The following is a 22,673-nucleotide window of genomic DNA, read 5'->3' as shown; positions in this document are numbered from 1 at the left end:
TGGATTAATATTGTAGATCCCATTTAGCTCTTCTTTCTTTTTTCATCCTTTTTTGATGTAATTCTTAGTAAAATACAACATAATTATTGCTAACAATGTTGAAGATAAAATGCACAAGCTTTTATTTAAACACTTCAAAAACTTTTTTTTTGTATATTTCAAACACATTTTAAAAGAGATCAGTCTCAGTAAATCTTTCAACATTTCATTTTTCACAGTCTACATGAGAACTCATCCCTTTTTCGTAGCCAGCATATTTTTCTCAATAGAAAAAAGCCTTTGAGAATGGGAGAGTCTAAAAATGCAATTTAAAAGCATGAAACCTTAACTGTGCCCAGCTAAACAGAGATATGCATTCCAGAACCGAGCACAGCACTAAACTTCCTCCCATTTAAAAACAGAGGCTATTACTTCAATTGCTGTGATCCACATAGTGCCATAGTCTTGTTTCAAATAAGGTTTAAGAGTTTGCATTAGTAATAATTTACTGTTCTCTTCTGACTGTTGTCAAGAACAGGTGAAGAAGAGTTCAAAATATTTTTAGTTTCTTCTGAGGTTGTAGCTATGAAGAACTAAAACCTTTCATGGGAAAGACATGTACCTTGCACACAAGTTTGTCAAGACTCCATGCTGAATAGGTCCATTTGGTTATAGACCAACAGGTCTGTTCAATGAGGTGTAGTTCTGGGGACATAATGAGCTTAAGACCATGCTGAAGTCCAGTTAGACAAGAAGTGCTGTTATGCTATACAAAGTATCTTTTCTCTCCCGGAGTAGTGAGGGTCAGCCAGTGCTTTTACTCATCCAGTATTGGTAGCATTTGTATAGTCAGGTGTTAGCATATATGTTTTATGTTGCTAGACATCGCCACAAGATTAAGCATTTGTCACAGTACTGCTGTTCTGTGCACTTTGAGGCTGAGCATGCAGTAGAGCATAGGTGTGATTAACAACAACCTAGACATTATGACCTCTTTTTTGAATGCTGGTCAAAACATACTGTGAGCAGAATTGACATTGTAGTTTTAGCAGATGGACCTGAGTGGAAAGACAAAAATAAGAAGGAAAAAAAAAAAAAAAAAGACAAAAAAAAGAAAAAAGAAAGGGAAAAAAAAAAAAGAGACAAAAGTATTTGTCATAGGACATAGGCTATTATTTAGCTACATCTAAGTAGTTCAACTACACAGCCCACTGAACACTTGGAAAAAAGTCTGTGAGAATATTAATTTTTGGGGGAGTGCTGTTTTTAAGATCTAACAGCCTATGTCATTCTGATTTTTCCATCCATGACTTAATGCTATGGAGCTACTAAGAGATTGCAAAGAGAGGGTGTGTTACCTCTACAGCTGATTCTTCTAAAAATTGTAAAGCAATTTTGAAATACATTCATGAATACACGCTGTCTTGGATTTCTTGAGCAGGTCTGTCACATGTCTACTGAATGAAAAGAAAGAGGAAAATAATGCTTACTCTACCATTGCCTACTTATCTGCCAGAAAGGAATAGTTTCATACAGGTTCCTGCTTTACATACTTCCATTCTCAGTCAGCTTTAGGTTCCTGGTTCTCTGCCCCAAAGAAAGCTGGCTTGAACAATGTAAGGTGTCCTTCCAGCTTATATAAGCTGTTTATGGTGTCCTTGGTCTGTTCAGTTTTTGTACAACCAGAAGGCAATACTGTCCTGTGAGTCTCGCTTACTGAAATCAACAGTGCCCTCTGCTATGGGGTAGCATTGTAGAAATTGCACTGAAGTAACATATACTCAAATTTCCAGATGTATTTGCAAGGACAGCTGGTGAGCTTGTGGCTTGTGACAGCTGCTTTCCTGTAGTAGGGACAAAATTAATTAAAACTGTTTCTGCTAGTGTGTTTTTCACAAGGAATAATTGTATGCCAGAATTTTAGCATAAAGCATCCTGTATTAAAAAAAATAATAATTGAAAAAAAAATTAGTGATGGATTTCCTGATTAACGTGGTTATTCTTTGATTTAGTGCCAATTACAAACACTAGCAATCATTAAATATTATATTTTTTTAACCTGATATCCTTTGTGTGGTGTTTTGTTGATAGTAAAGCCAAAAATAACTTCCTCCTCCAGGTCCAAACCCAGCATCCTAACCACTGGCAGCCACTATAGTCTCCACTGGCAGTATGCAGCTATAGACAAATTTTATGTTGGATTTTGTAAGCCACCAGAAATGTGAACTCGTTTTGTCTAGTCTCTATAGGGAAAATAGAGCAGATGGACTTCTCATACTGCTTAAATAAATCTCTTGCTTCTTTTGGCCGGCCTTCCACAGTAGGGTGAGTGATTCAAATCGGTCAGAGAAGCTGATATTTGTGTTCCTCTCTTGTGAAAAGAAAGTGGACACCTTTTATAGAATTTATCAACTTTAGAAGTGTATAGCTGATGATAACATTTTTGAGAAGTGATTTGTTAAGATATTGGAAGTTATGCCAGATATTCTATGTTGCTCTGTACCATCCTGAATATAGGTGTCCTATTTAAAATTCATTGAAATATCAATGTTTAGACCAAAACACTTATTTTCAGTTTCTCAGCTCTCAGTAGTTACTACAGTGTTATATTACTAAAAATGCCATTTTAAAACGCTAGGTTTGAGGCACAGATGTTTGCAATTAAAAATATTAATTGATGTATGCCAGATTATATAACTTCAGGTTTTCATCAGGACAGTGATCTACTGGACCGGCGGAAACATTGCTTCAGTGTCCAGTCTGAATCTGGAGAAGATCTTTACTTTTCTGTGGAACTGGAGTCTGACCTAACAGTATGGGAAAAAGCCTTCCAAACAGCAACTTTTTTAGAAGTTGAACGGATACAGGTGAGAACAACTGTCTCAATGACTTGCCTTTTGGTTCATTAACAAATTAGGTCTATATGAAGTACTTATGTAATTTAAGAAATGACCTCCTGCAGCTCTCAGATTAGTATTGTTTTATTGGTGTTCCCAAACAGCTTGCAGTCTAACGTCAGGAAGAAGACTACCTCAAACACAAACTTAGAGTTATTATGACTAGTTGATACATATTTGTTAACTAAAGTTCATCGACAGAAGAGGAAAACCAGTCTATAAATCAGGGTCAGAAACAGCTGCTTAGGTATTCTTACATACTGTCTTACATTCTACTTCATTTGTTATTGGATAACATGACACAATTAAATTGTCCTGGTAATAATCAGGAATAAGCATACAGTGAGTGAGAGTACTTACCTGATGCAAGCAAGAACAAAATTGTACCTCAGATGCATTATTCTTTTTTCACCCATTTCTTGTTTCTTGTGTATTTACTCAATTGCCAGATGAAAAAACAGAGATGGATGACATTCAGGTACAGATTACTGGTGAATTTTTATAGCAAAATCAGAGTGTTTAAATACGTTTTTCTCACATGACCAAAAAGTAATTTTTTTTAATTTAAAATAGTAGAAAAAAAAATCACAATTATAATTCACCTCATCCTAGTTGTTATATTGATGCTCTAATCATAAAAAATACATGTGCTTGGAACAGCTTTAGTTGATGCTGCCATGAGTTATTCTGTATACATACCTACAAAAGTCATATTAGCATATTAGCCTGTGCAAGGATTGGCTAATGCTCACTTTCCCTGCACTCATTTTCTGCCTCCTCCTGGGAACACAGGCGCTGACAGTTTTTTATTTAGACAAATTGTTAGTTATATATTAGCCTTCTTCTGACCTATAAACCAACACATGCAGATGGGCTGAATTAGTATATACTAATGATGCATTTTGCAAAAACTACACTGTTGTTGGTTTTAATGTATATTACCTTTGTTGGAGGAGGAGTTGAAGAAGGTTCAACTTTTATCTTTAAGTTCATGCATTCTGCTACCTTTTACAGGAGCTATTCTTACTACTTCTGCTACTAAATATTTGAGATGCTTTGTCTTTCTCACATAACTGACTGCAACGTTGTTTGTAGCACTACTGTGCCATCAGCAAAAGAATATATGGTGATTTTCTTGAGTAACTCTTAGTCCAGATGCCATTTCATATTTGTTCCTCTCTAATATTGATTCATACTGTAGCATTCCTAGTTTAGATTTTTCTTTTGGGTTTTAGAATTACATTTATTCAGAATTGCTCCCATGTTTCCCAAAAAGAATTTCCCTAATAATCCTAACCTCAGATTAATCTTAACCTTTCCACTTTTCTTTTCACTCTACTGATGTTCAGAGTAGCAATTATGAACTCAAAGTTATGATTTTCTGAGATTGATTAATTATAGCAAATTTGTGAATGTGGGCAAATAGGCTTCTCATGATAGGTTATTATTGCGGAACTCACCCTTATGATTTCACCTTTTTTCTTTATTTTCTTGTGTCTCTATATCTCAGTTTGGTAAAAAAAAGAATAATAATTTTTAATATAACTGGTCTTGGCCCCCTCATTTTTCTTTCAGCAATCAGTTACTGCTTTCATCCACCAATTTGCAGATTCAGAGAATATCTGGTTTGACTAAGTAGTGGTATAATTTGTCTCTGACAAGTTCTTTCACTGCTCTGTGAGAAAAAATGGTGACAGGTTCAAAATTGAGGTATCAGCTGTACATTTTTAGTAAAATTATGTTCTATGCAATCTTATTATATGAATATTCATATTGCATGTGAATGATAATCCAGCCATGTGCAGGTTTGTCTTACTATGAAATCATATAATTTTGAAAATATAATTACAGTTGAAAGGTGCCATTTAAAATTATTCAAATGTGTTGTGTACTCTTCCATAATCATACAAATAATATCAGAGTTACTCAACCAGTATAAATTGCCTTTAATGTCCATGAGAGGTGAATCAGGGCCCTATTCTGATGTAATTCTAAAGAATATATCACAAATTAAAATATTTTAAAAATGCCTCACTAAAAATATGTAATAAATTCAGTTTAAGCCTAATTCATAACTTCTGCCAGGGGTATATCTAAAACACAAGTTAGGCAGGGTTGGGTTTTTTTAGGAAATAAATATATTAGAGGAGAGATAGTCAAACTGATAATAGGTTAGCAGTAATATGTGGTACGGTATTATAGTGGTGCCAATGTGTTGTCTTACAGTCTCTCTTTACTAGTAAGGGATGCTAATCCATTTTCATAATTAACTATTAAAAGAAAAAAAAATTCAGTTGAAATGGGGATCATCTTTCCTTACTATCTCACAGCATTGTTACATGAAGAATCTGAGACTACTATAGCTTGCATAATGCTGTGCAGTTACATATGATTGTCAGGTTCCCTTTGTGTTCCTGCTACTTTATGCTAAAATTTTCACCACTTCTGTCATGACTTTTTTTCTTGCCATCCTTCTTGTATGTATTGTAGTTATTTGTTCCCTAATATAAGGATTATTGTGTAAGCTGCTTTGTGTTACAGTACTTGAACATTTTTCCCCAGTGAAGTTGAATCTGAATTTGAAAGTCTGAACTAAAACTTAGGCTTAAAGTATGGTTTCCCTTAGGTTCAGGGATAGATTGCGCTAGGCTTACAACCTGTCATTTCTCCCATAATTTAAACTGTGTGTATGGAGGGAATAGAATAAGGAACAACTTTGGCTTGTCTCCTTCAGGCCCTGCTAGAGTGAGTGATGAAATATCTTCTGCTTCTTTTGGGAGGGAGATGCTTCAGTTACAACGTTTTCATGAAGTCTATGTGAGAAATCAGAAACCAAAGCTGAACACCCACATTATATGTTATTAATAGTCACTTCCAATGATTTATAGTGTTTATTAAATGTATAAGAAATTTTGAATTATCAAGTCTCCTGGGAAGAATTTCTGCATTTTTTTCTCTGTATGTCTATATTAAAGGAAAAATTAAAATAAAGATGAGAAAATTCTTAAGAGAGTTAACGAGTGTCGGAAATTTCACAATCCTAGTCTGACCTGTGACCAGAAACATGTTCAAGTGCATACAACACACGCATAAAGCAAGGGACATTCTTCCTCAAAGAAACTAAAATCTCACTGTCCAGAGGTCCTTTTGTTATTCTCACATTTTTGCTTCTCTGAATTGTTTTGAACATCATGGAATACATGGTCTGAGGGAATAGATTGATCTTATGTATAAGTAAAGAATAAGCTACTACTGGTGGTCTGCACCTTACAGTGCAGTTTCTTCCTACCAATAACCACATTGAGCTGAACTAGGTGATATTTCACCAGAAACTGTGTGCTGCTTTTTGTAGAAAGAAACTTCAGATTGGGATAGCAGGTTGCTTTTTCAGTGCAGCACTGAACTAAGACTGATATGTCCTGTTTCTCATAAATCTTAACTTCGCAGTGAGGCTAATTAGCCCGGGCACAGTGCTGTGCTTAAGCAGAGGTAGCTGTGCCAGCTCAGCGTGGTGTTGCAATGTGCATTGTAGGTTGACCTCTAGTGTTGAGGTCAGAGGTCAGATGACTTAGACAGCAATATGTATTTTAAATCTGATGTACTGTCTCCTTGCCAAATTTTAGTTCTCAGTAAAGGCTCTATGTCTGTTCTAGATATCTTGGAGGTCTACAAATAAGAATGTAGTTTACATCTTTTAGGAAGTTAGCAAGGTAATCCTCCAAAACTGTACATTTTTTTGCTTTGCATGCAAATCCTGAACATTTTTGCATATGTGAATTCATTAAGTAGCAAGTCACTGTGAAATGTTATTTTACACTTTTTGTCTACTAATGAGATGTTGCCAAAGGCAATATCCTGTCCTTTTCAAACAACACTGATTTACGATCAAAGTTTACATATTCATACCAGTTTTATGGTGTAGCTTCTCCAAAAACCACAAAATCATCTTGTAAAGCACGTGTCATGGATTGGTCTTACTTCTGAATTGTAGATGTCCATGCTTCATCTATAGACTGGCTTAAATACAGCACTTATGCCTCACTGATCACTAACAGAGAGTGTCCTTCAGCTTCAGTCACGGATATCACTGTTTGAAACCTGGATTCTAGAGTTCCAAGTTGTGTGCACAAAGTTTAACCAACAACTGTATGTTGCTGAGACCTGATTTGATCTATAAAAGCAATTCACTCAAATATTGCAGTTCCAGAAAAGAAATCTATATTGAAGTGGAAAAAGTAAAATTTAAAGTAAACAAAGAATCTATATAGCTATGAACTTTTCCATTTTCCTTCACTATAATGTCTATTTCAACTCTGTTAATGAGCCTTTCAGCTTCTTGTGTGCTGAGAAAGACCATTTAGAATCAAAAGAGCCCACCCAAAGAATATATAAGTAAAGGCATGTGGTTTATCCTTCATAATCAAAATGCCAAAACCAATAATCTATATTTTTGTAACACTGATAATTTGGTCACTTACATTGTCCCCAGGTTTAAAATTTATATTTTCTTTCTTTGTAACTTTATAGATCATGGAACTCTTCATTCTCATTTCCTATATTTAGTGGCTATAACAACATTTGAAGAATGTAACTATCTTTCCTTTAATGTGGAGGGTAAAATTTCTATAAAATAAGAATGGTTTCTTTAATGAATTTACATCAGGTTTGGAAATGTTTTCATTTTTTTACATATTTTGTGATGAAAATCACGTTTGTTATTTCATACCTGAAGTCAGCCTTCAGGCACAGCAATACTTTTGATCCTGAAAACGACACTAATAGATGTCTCACAGCATGTTTTGAAGTGTAGAAATAAATGCACAGATTCACAGAATCATAAAAATAATAGAATGAGAAAGTCAGCCTTTCAAGGTTTTTCATAGAGACTTTTGAGATGTATTTGTCTACTGAGGCAAAAAAGGTATTTCATATGATTACATCAATTGCCACATGGTATGAAATACCACCTTTTTCATTGAGATTTAGGACAACACAAAACCCCAATAAACAGCATATAAAAGAGGTATTTTACAAATGCATTATTTTGTCTTAGAAAGCTAATAGGAATATGTTAATGTGAGAGGAATTTACTCTCAATACAATAAGGGAGTTTGAAAATAATGAAACTTCCCTTTTAGCAGTTGTCATTAGTAAACCACTGAGGTAATGCTGATTCTGATTTTTTTTCCCTAACGGAAGCAAAGCCTCTTTTTACAATACTTAGGAAACTTCATCACTGATATAAATCCTTTGATTTGAAATACACTGGTAATAAATTGACCTATTTATACACAATTGACTTATTTCTGATAATAATTTTGAGATATATAAACATTAGAATAAAGACACAGAAATACCATTTCTAGAAAGAATTTGAAGAAGTATGTTCTCTGATTTTTCTTTTACAGTGCAAGACGTATGCGTGTGTTTTGGAGAGTCATCTTATGGGACTTACCATTGACTTTAGCATGGGCTTCGTCTGTTTTGATGCTGCCACAAAGGTAAAGTTCTAAGACTTGTTTCCATGACATTACTATTATTTCTCATTATTTCTTATATTTTGGGATAACTAGTGCATGCTTAATATGTACTTCTTTTCGTTATCACAGCAGATCATCTCTTTTCAAATGTCTTGTGCTTTAGTTTAAACTCAGGGGTGATTTCTAAATTATGTGAAAAGTTGTATTCTGTTATGTGCTTTTTATGGAAAAGTCAATACCAATATCAATCTGAAGCAAGCATAAAGTCTTCATTCTTTAATTTCACATGAAAGCCCAGATGATTCAGTTTGATTCTTCTTTTGCTGGTGCATCCTTTGTTTTGAAAGGAAATAGTCTTCTTAGTTTCAAACTTATCTGTGAGCTTTGAAAAGAACCTACCTTTGTCTTCTCCTGTTTCATGGGTAGGAGTGTGTGTTTTTACAGCAATTCTCAGTTTATGTTTTAGGCATTTTTGTTCAGGTGTCTGTAAAAAGAGAAATCAACCATGATCTGTATGTCTCATGGTTTTCCCATCAGTCTTAAAAAAGCTCAGTACAACTGATGAAATAGTTTGCTATATCAAACGAATACTGTGGCATCAATTTCCAGTTTATATTAATGCAAATCCAAATCTCAGTAAAATCGAGAGCCTACGTATGTTTGCATTTGCACTAATTGCTAACAATTACTGAAATATAAGCAGGCTTTATTGCTACTACTTGACACTGCTCTTGTGGGAGAATGTGAGAATGGGAAATATTTTTTGAGTTTCACTTCTCTTCAGTACCTGTTTTCCTTTGAGATGCTGCAGCATTGCCACCAGCAATTGCTGAAAATGCCCTTTTCCCTCCAGAATATGCTCCTATCCTCTATCTTAAGTCAACCATTCCCACAACATTACTCCACTAATCAGAACCTTTTATTCTTCCCTCTCCATTCTACTGTTTTTTTGCATAAGGTTTGGTGAATCTGAAATTCAAATACTTGTGTATCCATATTTCTTTTTGTTAAGCAAATAGTCTTGCATGATTCATCAGTGAAATACGTGACTGTCAACTTAGGAGGTATTACACAAAAAATCAGTGCAACAGAATTAAAACACAGTGTCTCAGAAAAAAATGTGTAGGTTTCCCTGCTTTTGTATAAAGGTAATTCGCATCTCCTTCAAAGCTCTTGCACATCTTTGATTCTCAGAATACTTCAGACTCTTTCAAAGCCATTATCTGCAGTACAAACATACACCAAATTTCAGATAGTAAAGTAAAAGCATAGCTGCCTTCATACCTATTACCATGGCTGAAGGGTGTGGTATCCTTTTAGTATGTACTTAGAATATGTACAGCAGATTTCCAGATATAGAAAAAAGCTCTAGTAGGGATATAACTTCACTATCTTGCTTTCTCAAACTTTAAGTCATTATACCTTTCCAGGTGCACAAAATTCCTGGAGACATCATGTTGGTGAACAATATTACTTATTAAAAAGTTATTCTTTGCCCTCACAATTATTTTTTAATTTTATTTTTTCTTTCAAGCAAAGAGCAGAAAAACATTTCAAGTATTGAAATTGACTACTGAAACACTAAAGCAATTGTTAGCATTGCCAGCAGATTTGCATTCAGCTCTTCTCTTCCTGCTGCCCCATGTTCCCTACCAAGTCACATAAGTAGTACTAAAAATACATTATAAACTCCAACACCAAAACAAGTGCAGAAAAAATTAACATCTAACTTCCATTTCAAGCCAGAAGAGTCCTGACTGGGTAGGTTGTGAACCTACTTAAATGAAAACCACACTGCACAACCAAGTAGCAGAAGATTCACAATGCAAGAATGAAGCTTTGATGATTTTATGACAACCAGAAGAAAGCCAAAAAGAATTTTCCATCTTCCAGGTCTCCCAATCTTGAGAAGCCCAATAAAGCTTTGTAACAGTATGAGGCAATTTTACTTTTTCCTTCCCCTTTCATCTGTAAAGCCATGAAACCATGGAATGAACCTGTTCCTTCTGGGGTGGCATCTAGGCTCAGCATACAAGAAATTATGAAATTTTAAGCCAAGCATTAACCACAGCTGAGAGTCTGGGGATCTCGTGGGTCTAAATACTGATGAAAAAAGACACGTTTACAGAATCTGAAAGAGGTTTCGTCAAAGTGTGAAAGGGTAGTAGATGTGTGAAGGGATTTCCTTCAGGAAGGGAAGGGCTTCATAGGCATTATGTGGACAAAACAGACCAGAATTTCTCATGAACTGGAGGAAAGATATTTTTATTGTAGTGAATAGACTGTAGTTGTAGCTAGAGAAAGTGTAGTACATTTTGCGTCATCAGCGACTGACATGCTGTGCTACTTCTCCTCCTTCTCTTCTGTCAGCCTTGGCAGGAGGTAGCAGCCCACAAAACATTTATTGGACCCAGACCAGCCTTATAAATCTCAGTTTGTACCACTCATTCACCACACTTACATACAGGCTGCAAGGAAGAACAGGGGGGTCCTGCTGATATGTCAAATCTATCACCACCCCTTTACTGTGTCACTCTGGTCCTGAAAGGTCCTGACACCACCCAGGAGCCGCATGCTGTGGCAGAAGTGCTTCCCCCTGAAAAAGACTCTCTCCCATTTTTCAGTGCTAGACTTATGTCCTAGTTTCCCTTCCACCTTTTCCACTTGCACTGTCCATATTTTCTCTGTGTTTCTTGCGCTTTCTCTGCTTTCATTTTAGAATGACAAAATCAACTTCTTAATGCTTGCTAATTTTTCTTGTAAAAGCGGGCTTTATTTTCCTAAATGGAGGGAGAGAACATGCTGTTAAAGCTCAGGAGTCAGTACACTGAGAATCCTGAAGGTTTCAGGGGTTGTTTCAGTTTTCTTTGATACAGAAAGAGAGGCAAGCAGAGAGTACAGTTTAAGATAAAGGCACTGTGTTAAAAATGCCAGATCTATTAGATAGCATGCATACCAGAGATATGCCACATACTAATCCATTCTGTAGGCATGGAGAACCTGTACATTGGAAATTCAAGAAAATAAATGGATAGTAATAACTGAGACTAGTAATAACTGAGACTATTAAACTCATTACAGGCTTTTAATATGAAGACCTCAAGACCTTTTTTTTTCTCACTTACAAATCCCAGCCTCCCAAAGTGGGCCCTTTAAAGCGTAAAACCCACAAGGATCATAAACATTTTAGTTCTATAAGCAATACACAAAAGCTTCTTGGAGAATGTTCTTCCAGCAATTGTCATTAAGAGCTATGTGTCACATATGTTAGTCATGCTGTCTTGTAGGTCTTCCTACCACTGTTCACCAGTCTTTGGGAAAACTCCTTCATTCATCTCACAAATGTTGCATAGAACAAATAATGTAATTCTTTTGGTGCTCCAAAAGTCATTATATACTTCTGCTACTAATTAAAAAGCACATCAACTAGAAATAAAAATGTCTAACAAAACCAACAAAGCTCCCTTCACAGTTAAGGTTTTGTACACAGAAATACAGGTACACATTTTTGTGACTTGAAAGGACGTGGCACATAGGCAAATCAAACGAGAAACTCTCCAAGTTTTCTAATCAGTTAGAACAGTATTTATGTTGTCAACAGATTCCTCAAAAAATGTTTTCAGGCTTCTGATATATAGTCACTTAAATAAATTGCATAAACATAAGTAAACTACTGTGTAAAATTTTCAAAAAATATTTTACATAGAAAATGTTTACACATAAAAGAGGTAAAAATATTATTTTTAACTTCTCTGCACTTTATTTTGAAGCAGATTATATTACCTTAAAACTTTCAGTGTTGTAAGCAGAGTGCAGTTAGTATCCTCAGAAACCTACCTGCAGTTGTTGCACCTTAATTATGTTGTATTTTAGAATAAAGTATAGCACCATGGATTAAAAAAGAGGACATATTGTTTGGTTAGGTAGTCAGGCGTTAGGCAGTGTGAGATGATAAGGATGTCTCTAATGCAATTGCATTAGAAGAGAAGAGAAACAATACCGTATAATGCAACATAATCTGTTACCAAGTGACTGCTACAGTTGAAACTGTCAAACAAGCCACAGGATGAAAACCTGTCTCAAATCTGCCCTGTGTGTGTCAATGACATTTTAATGAGTACCTAAACAGGAAAACCATTACCTACTCTCCATCATTTTATACAAAGATAAAGGTTGTGATCCTCTCAGCCAAAAATTTATTCAGGTATCTTCATTATGATGATGGCAGGTGTAGGTTGTGTATAAGCTGGTAATGTTCTTCAACAATATTATTATACTCACATAAACTGAAACATGAACTAGAAGTGTTTCTTCACATAAGCTAAAAGTGTTATTTCTCCACCTAATGAAGAAGTTCTTATGAAGCAGGAGTTCAAAATCTCTTTTCCAAGAGAGATCTGAGAAAACAATGAAAAATGAAAAAAATATTTGCAGGACAAGGAAAACATGACTAAAATGTAAATTAAATTATCTATATCATATTAATACGTACATATACGTTTGTGCATTAAGATTGTACAAAAGTCCTAGCAACTGTCACATGAATTAACAAACTCAATATTAAACAAAAAACCAGTATTTTAAATGTCATACTGTTCATGAAAAAAATATTTACATATAATTCTTTATAAATTGTATGGATTTTTATAATCAGTATTTGAAAAATCAGTACAAACTATTATCTTTCCACTTCCAATGGTGGGACATCCACAACTTCTTGGTGCAACCTCTTCCAGTGTCTCACTGCTCTCATCATAAAAAATTTCTTCCTTATGTCCAATTTAAAACTACCCTCTTTTAGTTTAAAAATATTGCCCCTTGTCCTGTCACTGTAGGCCTTGGTAAAGAGTCTTTCTCTGCCTTTTTTATAAGCCCTCTTTAAATATTGAAAGACTGCAATAAGGTATCCCCAGAGCCTTGTCTTCTCCAGGCTGAAGAACCAGCACTCTCTCAGCCTTTCTTCACAGGAGAGGTGCTCTGATCATTTTGTGATCCTGCTCTGGACACACTCTGACAGGTCCGTGTCTTTCTTGTACATGTTAACTTCTATTATTTTGCCACTAGTCATATCAAATTCAACCACTGTTTTGGGTAAAGCTTAACTCAAAGCCATATTCTGTAGACTTCATATTTCAGTGTCAGATAATTCATTCCATCCATCTCTCACTTCTCCCAGAATAAGACTGCAGACACAAACTCTTTTAATGAATTCAAAGGGGATCTTGGACAAGTACTTGGAGGACAGATATAATGAATTCAATTATTTTTTAATTATTTATTTATGACATTTTCGTGTTTCTCAAGACACAAACCTCAAGTAGTAGTTTCTGAGGACACCTGAGAAGTCCTGTCTTGTATTTTGATGCAGTGGGGTCTTCAGTAAATCTTCAGGCAATTTCTATTTCATACTTTACAGTATGCTCAAGGCATTTAAGTTTTCTTTCTTAATCACTACTGAATTGACTGTGAACTATTTTTAATAGTGAACAACTGCTAATAAACTGAAGTGAAGCCAAGTTCTTCAAGTCATGATTTTAAGTTGTTCAGCTATTCCAATATTCAAGTTATTTAAGAAATAAAATAATATTTACATTGTTTTTCCCTCTGACATTTCAAGTTCGTAGGTTTTTTTCCAACATGCTTGACAAACTACACTTAAAATTTCACAGATGTTCTAAAATCCAAACTCACTACCAATGCTCATGAACAAGTTTATAGAGGGCAATGACTCTCATTATGCTTATGGTTTCCATTTAAAAGCCATACAACCCTGTGTGGCTTGTTTCACCCTGTCATGTAATTTAATCTTTATCTAATACTATCTAAAATTTAATCTTTATCTATGTAAGTCAAAACTAGTGGTTAAAAACTGTCATCTGTGCTAACTGTATTTCAGGTGAAATACATCATAGGTCGATAAAAATGTTGTTTCTATGTCTGCACAGAACTATGATAAATATGAGTACATGAAGTATTAAACTGAGTTCTTCAGAACAAATCTGTACTATGATGTGGTTATAACAGCACTGGCATAAATCATGGCCATTTCTGCTGCATATCCCTTACTCATTTTCTGACTGATAGCTCATAGAGGCAACAGTAATTTATCATTTAGAGCATTTGGTATGTTGCTTTATAACAAACCATTGTTATTTCCTGAAAGGAGAATGAACAGTTTTTAAGAATGCCTAGTTAAATCTGATTCTTCCAAGATTTTGGAAAATAATTTCTTAATTCAGCTAAACAGTTTGTAAACCACCAAATGTTATTAAAGGCACAAAAGAATTTATCTCCATGCAAATTAAAAAACAGCAACATGTACACTTGTGCTCTTGTTCTTCTTCTGTAGCACTCTCTAGAGCCAAAGCTCCAGTGCAAGTTGTCATCTTTTTTTTCTTATTAACAATATATAGTTTGAAAGACATTTGAGACATATAGACCAAGCAGACATTGGCAAATGTTTGACTATGATTAATTTCTATCATGTAGTCCTTCATTTGCAGTAGTGATATACCTGGAGTGAAAAGGCCACCTGCCTCCTGTGTTGGCATACATGGATGTTTAAATCTGATCATTAGTGAGTGTCCCCACAGCATCTCTTCCACTGGGGACTTCTTGAAAAAATGTCCACCAGCTTTAATGCAATTTCATTTGCATTAGTTGAAATAACATCCTCTTATGGAATTTCCCTCTTTATTCCTTGCTGGTATTCTACTAAAAGTGAACTTATTTAATCTTTGTGAATACCTTTCAGATATTCTCCTTTCTCTTGACTGCCTAATCAAGTTTTGCTGATTCTGTTTAGTTACTGCTTGCACTACGTGTCTTAGTTTACAGCATCTTCTCCATACATAAATTTTCTTTTGAGATGTTTTAGATGCTAAATGTTCTTTTAAATTATGAAAATTCTAAAAAGGTGTAAAAAAGTTCTGTTGCAGGTGTTAGAAGTGAAAAACCAAATTTCATCCTAGGTCATTTTTGCATCATTGTGTATTAACATCTACTGGGGAAAACATTTTTCCCAAGTCCTGCACAATTACAACACATCAATTCAGGTCCTACATTTGTCTAATCACAGAATCTACAGACTAACATTAACTAGTATATAACCATCAATGTTTTAACAAGCAAATATAACTTGTTTGTGAATGATTTATGTTAAATATGGACATACACAGATATTATGATAATCATTTATAAATAAGGTTTTGCAGCTAGTGTAACCACTTTAAAAATTAAGGATGGAGACTGATAAGATTAAAAATCATAACAAGATGTGTACAGAAGTTCATCTAGCTACTATTCTGAAAGCGATCCAGTGTATAAAACTACTTACTCAAGTGGCATTTATTACCTTATTTTTAACATGCTTCTAACAAAAAAATTTTCTACTCTTCAAGTGTATGGGTGTATATACATAGAAATATATATGTTACATATGTTACTGTTTATACTGACATAGTCATTAAAATTGTTTTCTATAATGTGCATATTTGCATTACAGCTTGTATGAATAATATATGTGTATGTTTGTGTGAGTGTACCTTGCAATATACCTACCTGTGCAAAGGTGTGTCTGTACTCCATCACATTTACTGCTCATTAAAGCAGCAGTCAAAAATATATATTGTCAGAAGAGAAAAAAAATCATTCCTTTTAGGACTGAAAATAAAGTGCTGCTGAATTATACGGCGATGCTAGAACAAAGTAACAAAAGGCGCCATAATGGCTCACGAGGTGCAAATCAGCAAAGCACAATGTACCTGTTGTCTGTTCTCTCACAGACACCTTGTGCATTTCATCAAAAAAGAGAATGCAATAAATAGCATTGCAGATATCTTTAGTTTGTTTTTCATACCAAAAGGCTACTAAATAATACAGAACAGAATTTCTCTTAATTCCTTTAGGAACAAACTCTGTGTTTTCTAGGGTTACATACCTTAAGGTCTGTCTCTTCATGCAGCAAATACACATACAGCATACTGAAATAAAACAGTATTTTAAAACCCCCTTGATATCCAAAGCTCAGTAATAGAGAAGGCAGAAAGAAACCAGGCTCATTTCAAGGTGGAGATTTAATAATGTAACTCTTGTGAACAAATATTTATTCCGTACTTAGTAATTGAAATGCTGAACAAATAGCTACTATAACTTTCGTATAAGCTGGCAAGCATGGTTCGTATAGTCTCATGTACTGTGGCTAGAAACAAACAAATGTTGGTAGGTCATCTATCAGTACTAAGCAAATAAACTGTAGTCTTTTAAAATTTGATGTAACTTCAGTAATGGACAAGAACAGTTATTTTATTAGGGCTGACTTTCTTGCTTTTTTGCTTTGCCTCATTTTTGTTCTTTATCCTCTGTGTCCTCCCCCGTCTTTCCCTTTACAGTTATAAAGCCACAGCGGCTGACAAAAGAAATTGCCTTGGACCATAATTCTTTTGTAGTAAGACACTCTCCAGAGATTGGTAACACAGTAGAACTGAGCATGAACAAGATCTTAATCCTGCTCAGTTCCCTACTGCTGCTATCTGTATGGACAAAGTGTCATTTTGCAAGAATGTAATCTTTCTCAATTAGGTATGAGACAAACAGCCAAATTAAGGTGTATCCCAGGTGCCTGAAAACCCAATTACTTTTATTCTTGAAAATAAGGAGCTACAAGGCATCTGCTCTTGATTTAGTTTGACTTGCAGGAGTATCACTTATTTTAGTCAGGTGACAAACATTAGTTCGAAAGGTGCACATTGAAATTTAACATAATTCTGTAACATATATAGTATGAAAAATTGCCTTAAAAAGCTAAACAGAAGAATAATTTAATCAGAGTATCAAGAAAAAAGGAGGCAGTGTTGGAAAAGTACAGCTACAGCTTTTTGAAGATGTGATGGAAAAGACAAGAAAGAGATTTGCTGAAACTAATATTTGAAAAGTCACCTCTGACATCCATTCCTTAATAAAGATGGTTTCTTTATTTACTCCACCATTTACAGGTGGTCTGAGGTGTAGCTGTCTAATCATTATAAAACACTGACAGACTTTTCAGTTTTTCCCAGGCATCATGCTGAAGGCCAAACTTCTTTTCCTATTACATAATAAAACCTGTAGGATTCATGTCAATGGAAAGTATAGAGAAAACCTGTATTTGGTGATCTGCACTGGCAGGTGAAATGGTGCCATTACCGTGTGTGGTGCAAACACTATTTCACGAGTTCGTTAAGTATAAATGGTCTTTTTGCAAGAACAGAATTGGTCCACAGTGCATAATCCATTATAGAAGAGGCAAGACTGTTTAATAATAAACTGAAGGTAGTTCATCACTGAAGCCATAGGACACAAGTTAATTCTGTTCTGGTTGGAGACTCTCATGCTGACACAACACAGCTTTTCTTTTCTACTGCCAATGCAAAATGCCCTGTATATCCTTTCTAAATCATATGGCTATCACAGAGCCATGGACTAGTTAGACACTCGTATTTCTATGCATATTCCTTAGAGTATGGTAGGTAAAAATACAGAGACACCTATTTAATCTGTCTGTTTGATAGTCCAGTCTCTGTTTAGGGTAAATCAAGCTCCTTGACCCAAAACAATACAAACCTCCTAACCAATGCTTCTGATCATACCATAAACTAAGATAATTATGATGTATTCCCACTTTTCTGATACCATTATCTAGATGGGAAGTGATTTAGTTTGATGACATCTCATCAAAATTGTATGTAGGTTAGTTCAGAATTCAGAAATGACGAGAATGAGTAGCAAACTGACATATGATATGAATGTGAAAATATTTTCTAAGGTCCTTGCAGGATATGTGTTCCAGATTTAACACTAGTGCTAAAAATAGAAGCAATATAATTTTCTTAATTTGTGTGACTGTGGGGACCATCAGCAAACTATTACATATACTGAAGTCAATAGATTTTATTCCATGTGACGTTTATGTATTGCATCTGTGCCATATCCATAAATTAAAAATATGCAGGCAGAGAGCATCCTTTAGTAATTATAGCAAAATAACACTAGCAGAAGATAATAGGCAGTAATTTGGTTACAAAGACTGCAACAAATGAGTCCTAGATAAGTAAAATATTTCTCATTAAAAAGTATTGTTGGAGAATCTTGGTCCCAGATATGTCACAGGAAAAAAAAATCCTATTAATTTCAGTGAAGACAGGATTTCACTTTTTGATGATTTCTTATTACAATAATTTAACAGCATCTCAAGAGAAGTCTTAAATTTAAATTGTCAGCTTGTCTGCACTGTTTATTTGTTTGCATTGCATTCTGGTATTCTTTGAAGTTAATTTTATTAAATGATATAAAACATAAAAAACAGCCTAATTGATCTATGAATAGTAATTGGGAAAAGGATTTATATCTTATTGGTTGTTTTCAATGTTATCCATGATACATACAGTATTTGTTCAATTAGATTGTCTTCTTACAGTACATTTTTCAAAACATGGATTAACTATGTCAGATTTTCCATGATCACACTGGATGTATGCAAATTGTGAAGCTGGTGATATTTTCAGTATGTGCTATTACCTTGGTCCCCACTTTCTAAACTGGACTGCTTGCTGTTATTCACAAGTTCTGTCTCTACTTAGGGATTGAGAGTTCCCTTTTAAAGGCAATAAATAGCGCATACTGAGTTCTCATCTGGGTCTTCCATTAAGGCACGATAAGGTTGTGTGCCTCAACTTGAGAAGGGTCTCGGTGTCCTCATGAGTAGCTGATGCCAGCATCTACCACAGAATCTTTTTGAATTTGGTTGTAATTTGTGTTTTAAAAGAAATTGCCACCAGCTCCACCTGTCAAATCTATTTTAGGGTGAATGAAAATTTAGTGCTTCCTAAAAATGCTATATATAGTCCTGTAAAATATTCTCAGTGATGCAGGCTACACACAGTTACTAAGGAAAGCACTTGATGGGAACAGGCTGGTTTTATTGACTAAAAGAAGCCCTATCAGAATGTATTATAGAGTTTTGAGCTCAGTAACACTGCACGTTCAAACCAGTAAGTACTTCTGCTTATATTTTACAATTCATAAAAACCAATTTAGGAATAATTTATATGACACACATTTAGTTTTTGGCAATTTGTGAAAAAGCCAACATGTTTTGCAAATGTACTTACTGCTTAGAAGTCAATCTGTACATAAATATGTACATATTTGTACAAAATTATATCAACCCATGTTAACTCTCTGTGGCAAGCATTCAACAAATGGAACTGTGACGTTCAAAAACATGAAGGAATCACTCACTTGCCTTTGACAGTGGTATAGATCAGTATCCCCAAGACTGCCTATTCCTAATGCAGGAGAACTAGCCTTTAAAATTAGAATTCAGAACAGTCACCACAATGAGCACTGTGATAGCGAAGTCAGCCCATAGGAGCATGAAAGATAAGAACATGTGAAACTCTCTCTCCTATGTGTTTATGTCACTGCTGTAGCCACACATCTCTCTGAAGCTGGGTGCTTAGGTGAGTTGGTCTTGCTTCTCCTTTCTACTTTGGCACTATGAAGTAGTCATTGAAAAAGGATAGGTGGGGCCCTGTCCACTGCTTATGCATTTTGCAGTAATGAAAATGAAAAACAAAAAAAACCCAAACAAAATAAAACCATCTGGAACATATGAAACTACAAGAGGGAGTACCCCAGGGATCCCCAAGATACTGTATTTTAAGAGAATGGTCTGACTGCTGGTTGCAGCATTCCGCATCATCTCATACATCTGCTACACAGGGAAAACAGGCAGTTCTGGCTACACAGGGCAGCACTTCAGCTTCTTTGGTAGGAGACAAGGAATTAAATGTGTCCTACTGGGGATATGTTTAACTAATTCACCTAATTTTAGCTATCTAGAATTTGGACATCTGTTTTAAGCTAGTTGTTACACTTCTAATGTAGTGTGGTACATTGAGGTGTAGACACATCCAGAGTGTATCAGAGAGAACCAGTATTCATCCCAGTTCAAACCAGGATGAAGGAACTGTTATTCAGAAATTCTCTAGAACAAAAGAAGTAACCAGGATGACAAGCTTGAATGTTTGAAATAATTTTTATTCCTGATTTAATGACTTAAAAATCACAACATTTCCACACTCTTATTTTTGCAAAAAAACCCTTCCTTCATGTGGACATCTTTGGGAAAAACAGTGTGTGATTTGTTGAAAATCACTCAGAAGAAACAGACGGTTCTTTCACTTGGGAATAATTTCATGCATTGTCAATGGCATTTTTATTCCTTACACTTTAGATGAAGAGTGTTTAATAATACTCTGAGAATTATGCTGTTGAACTGTCTGTTCTAGGAACTTGTTTTGATATCCTGATGGAAGAAGTGCAGTCTTGTTGGGATTAGTCTCAAGAAGGATTTTGCTCCCTCCGTACTATAGAACTGATTTTGCAATGTACTTAAGAGCCATTGCTAAGTAGGGCTCTCCAAAACCAATGTTATACATAAACTGAAGTGTGTTCTTGAATCATACCTGTGGTTTGGTGTAACTGTCATTCTCTTTCCTCTGAGTGGGAATGAAGCAAGTGGCAAAACTGCATGGGAAATGCTGAAGTACTGCAGTTTTCTACATCCTTCATCTTCACTCAAACTTAATCTGATTGGGAATAAGGCCACGTACCCTGGGATTTCGCCTGCCCATCTAAGGGTCCTTGTTACTCCTGAACCTCTCTCCTGGCCTCCGCATACATCATCAGAGAAGAGAAAGATGATAGCTGGTTTCTCTGTTGTTCTCCTGCGATAGAGAGAACATCAATGCCCTTTACATTTCTCATCTAGGAAATGACATGCTTAAATAGATTTGCTGCTCCTGCAGAAAGGCAATGGTCTTGATCTTCTGACAAGATTTGCTGAGTTACATAGGTCTGTAAAAAAAGGATTTTACAAGGTAGGTAGGAAGTATGGCATCCTGAATGGCATACTGGCTTCGGCTTTTTTTTGTTTTTTTTAAACTCACTATCTATAAGACATAAGTAAACATCATTGATCAGACAAGGTGAAAGGCATTGCACACACATAGAGATGAGGAAAGCTATTCTATTTTCTGTAGCACAGATTGGTGGGCTCAGAAGGACAGCATTTGAAACAAATATGATACAGTTTCACGTAAATTGCCAAATTCATCTAGTTTATCTGAAACAGAATGTCCTTAACTCTGTTTATGGTAGATAGGAGCTCACCTGTCACATATACACAGAAAATGAAAGTGCTGCTGAGATTAGGTGTTTCTTATCCAGAAGGGGCAAATATATAGAAAGAATTTTGGGGAAAATAATTCTAGTACTTGCTTTGTGTACTGTGCACAGTTAAGGTACTGTCCTTTTGGGTTTTTTCCTTTTCAAGTTACTAAGACAAACACAGCTAACTTTATTTAGCTTGGTGCAGATTAGAGATTTTTGCCAGTCATTAACATAAAGAGATCAACACATCCTGAAGCAAAGGGACCTGCATAGATTTAGGACAGGTAAAAATTTGACCTCCCTCAAATTCTGTTTTATTTCAAGTAGATACTAAGGCATTCATAGATATAGACCAAGGGCACATGGAGAGGATGTAATTCACAAACCCTGAGACAAAGGAGAATGGAACAGCACTTCCTGCCTTAAGTTTCTATGGTGTCCGATACAAGCTAACATCTCCTCAAAGTAACAGCACAATGTGAGTCAGGATGACCTTATAATTATGTGAAATACTACTGAAATCACAATGAAAAATGTTAGTGCTTCGAAATATTTGTGGGGCGTGGAATATCTTTAAGTGAGACTCAAAATACTTACAGTAAAAAAAATAGCTCTTTTCTAAAAGGCAAAGTAGTTTGAAATGTATTTTTTCTATATAAATCCACATTAGATATAAAAAAGGTGTTTTTCTAGCCAGCTGTAAATTTTATTAATTGTGTGTTTATTCTGTGGAGCAATCTGTCTTTTTTTTTCAACAAGACACAATGTAATTCATAATATAATTACTTGAAAGGCCACTGATATGCTTAGAATTAATGATCTGCTCTAATTCCTGATTAGAGCTCTCGTAAGTAAACTCAGAATAAGTTCTCATTACAGGGTTCTTTTTTGTTATTTTATAATTTAAAAATAGATATTTGTTTTTAATTTGATATAACCTTTATGTTAATACAACTAGATTTTTTAATGCGGAAGGAAAAAGAGAGGACTTCTATGATAGGTTATCAATTCAGTAGGGAATTCATAGATCATCAATGGAAAAAACCCTTTGGTTTTTGGCATGACAATGACTTTACTAACCCTCTCTTTTCTGTTTAATCAGGAT

The 22,673-nt window shown here is 35.0% G+C and overlaps 1 protein-coding gene across 1 annotated transcript in view; it reads left to right on the top strand.

Annotated features, from left to right (window-relative positions):
• The window catches only part of SNTG1 (syntrophin gamma 1), a 158,891-nt gene that overhangs the window by 128,382 nt on the left and 7,836 nt on the right, over nt 1-22,673 (top strand). Inside the window, exons 14-15 of the mRNA XM_035895882.1 lie at nt 2,694-2,846; nt 8,285-8,377. Coding sequence (XP_035751775.1) covers nt 2,694-2,846; nt 8,285-8,377 — 246 coding nt within the window. The remainder of the gene's footprint in view (nt 1-2,693; nt 2,847-8,284; nt 8,378-22,673) is intronic.

Source organism: Egretta garzetta, unplaced genomic scaffold (assembly GCF_000687185.1).
Source record: "Egretta garzetta isolate BGI_Z169 unplaced genomic scaffold, ASM68718v1 scaffold36, whole genome shotgun sequence".
NCBI classification, from domain to species: Eukaryota; Metazoa; Chordata; class Aves; order Pelecaniformes; family Ardeidae; genus Egretta; species Egretta garzetta.
Note: the sequence above shows the minus strand (reverse complement) of the source record. Positions and strands in the feature narration are given on the sequence as shown.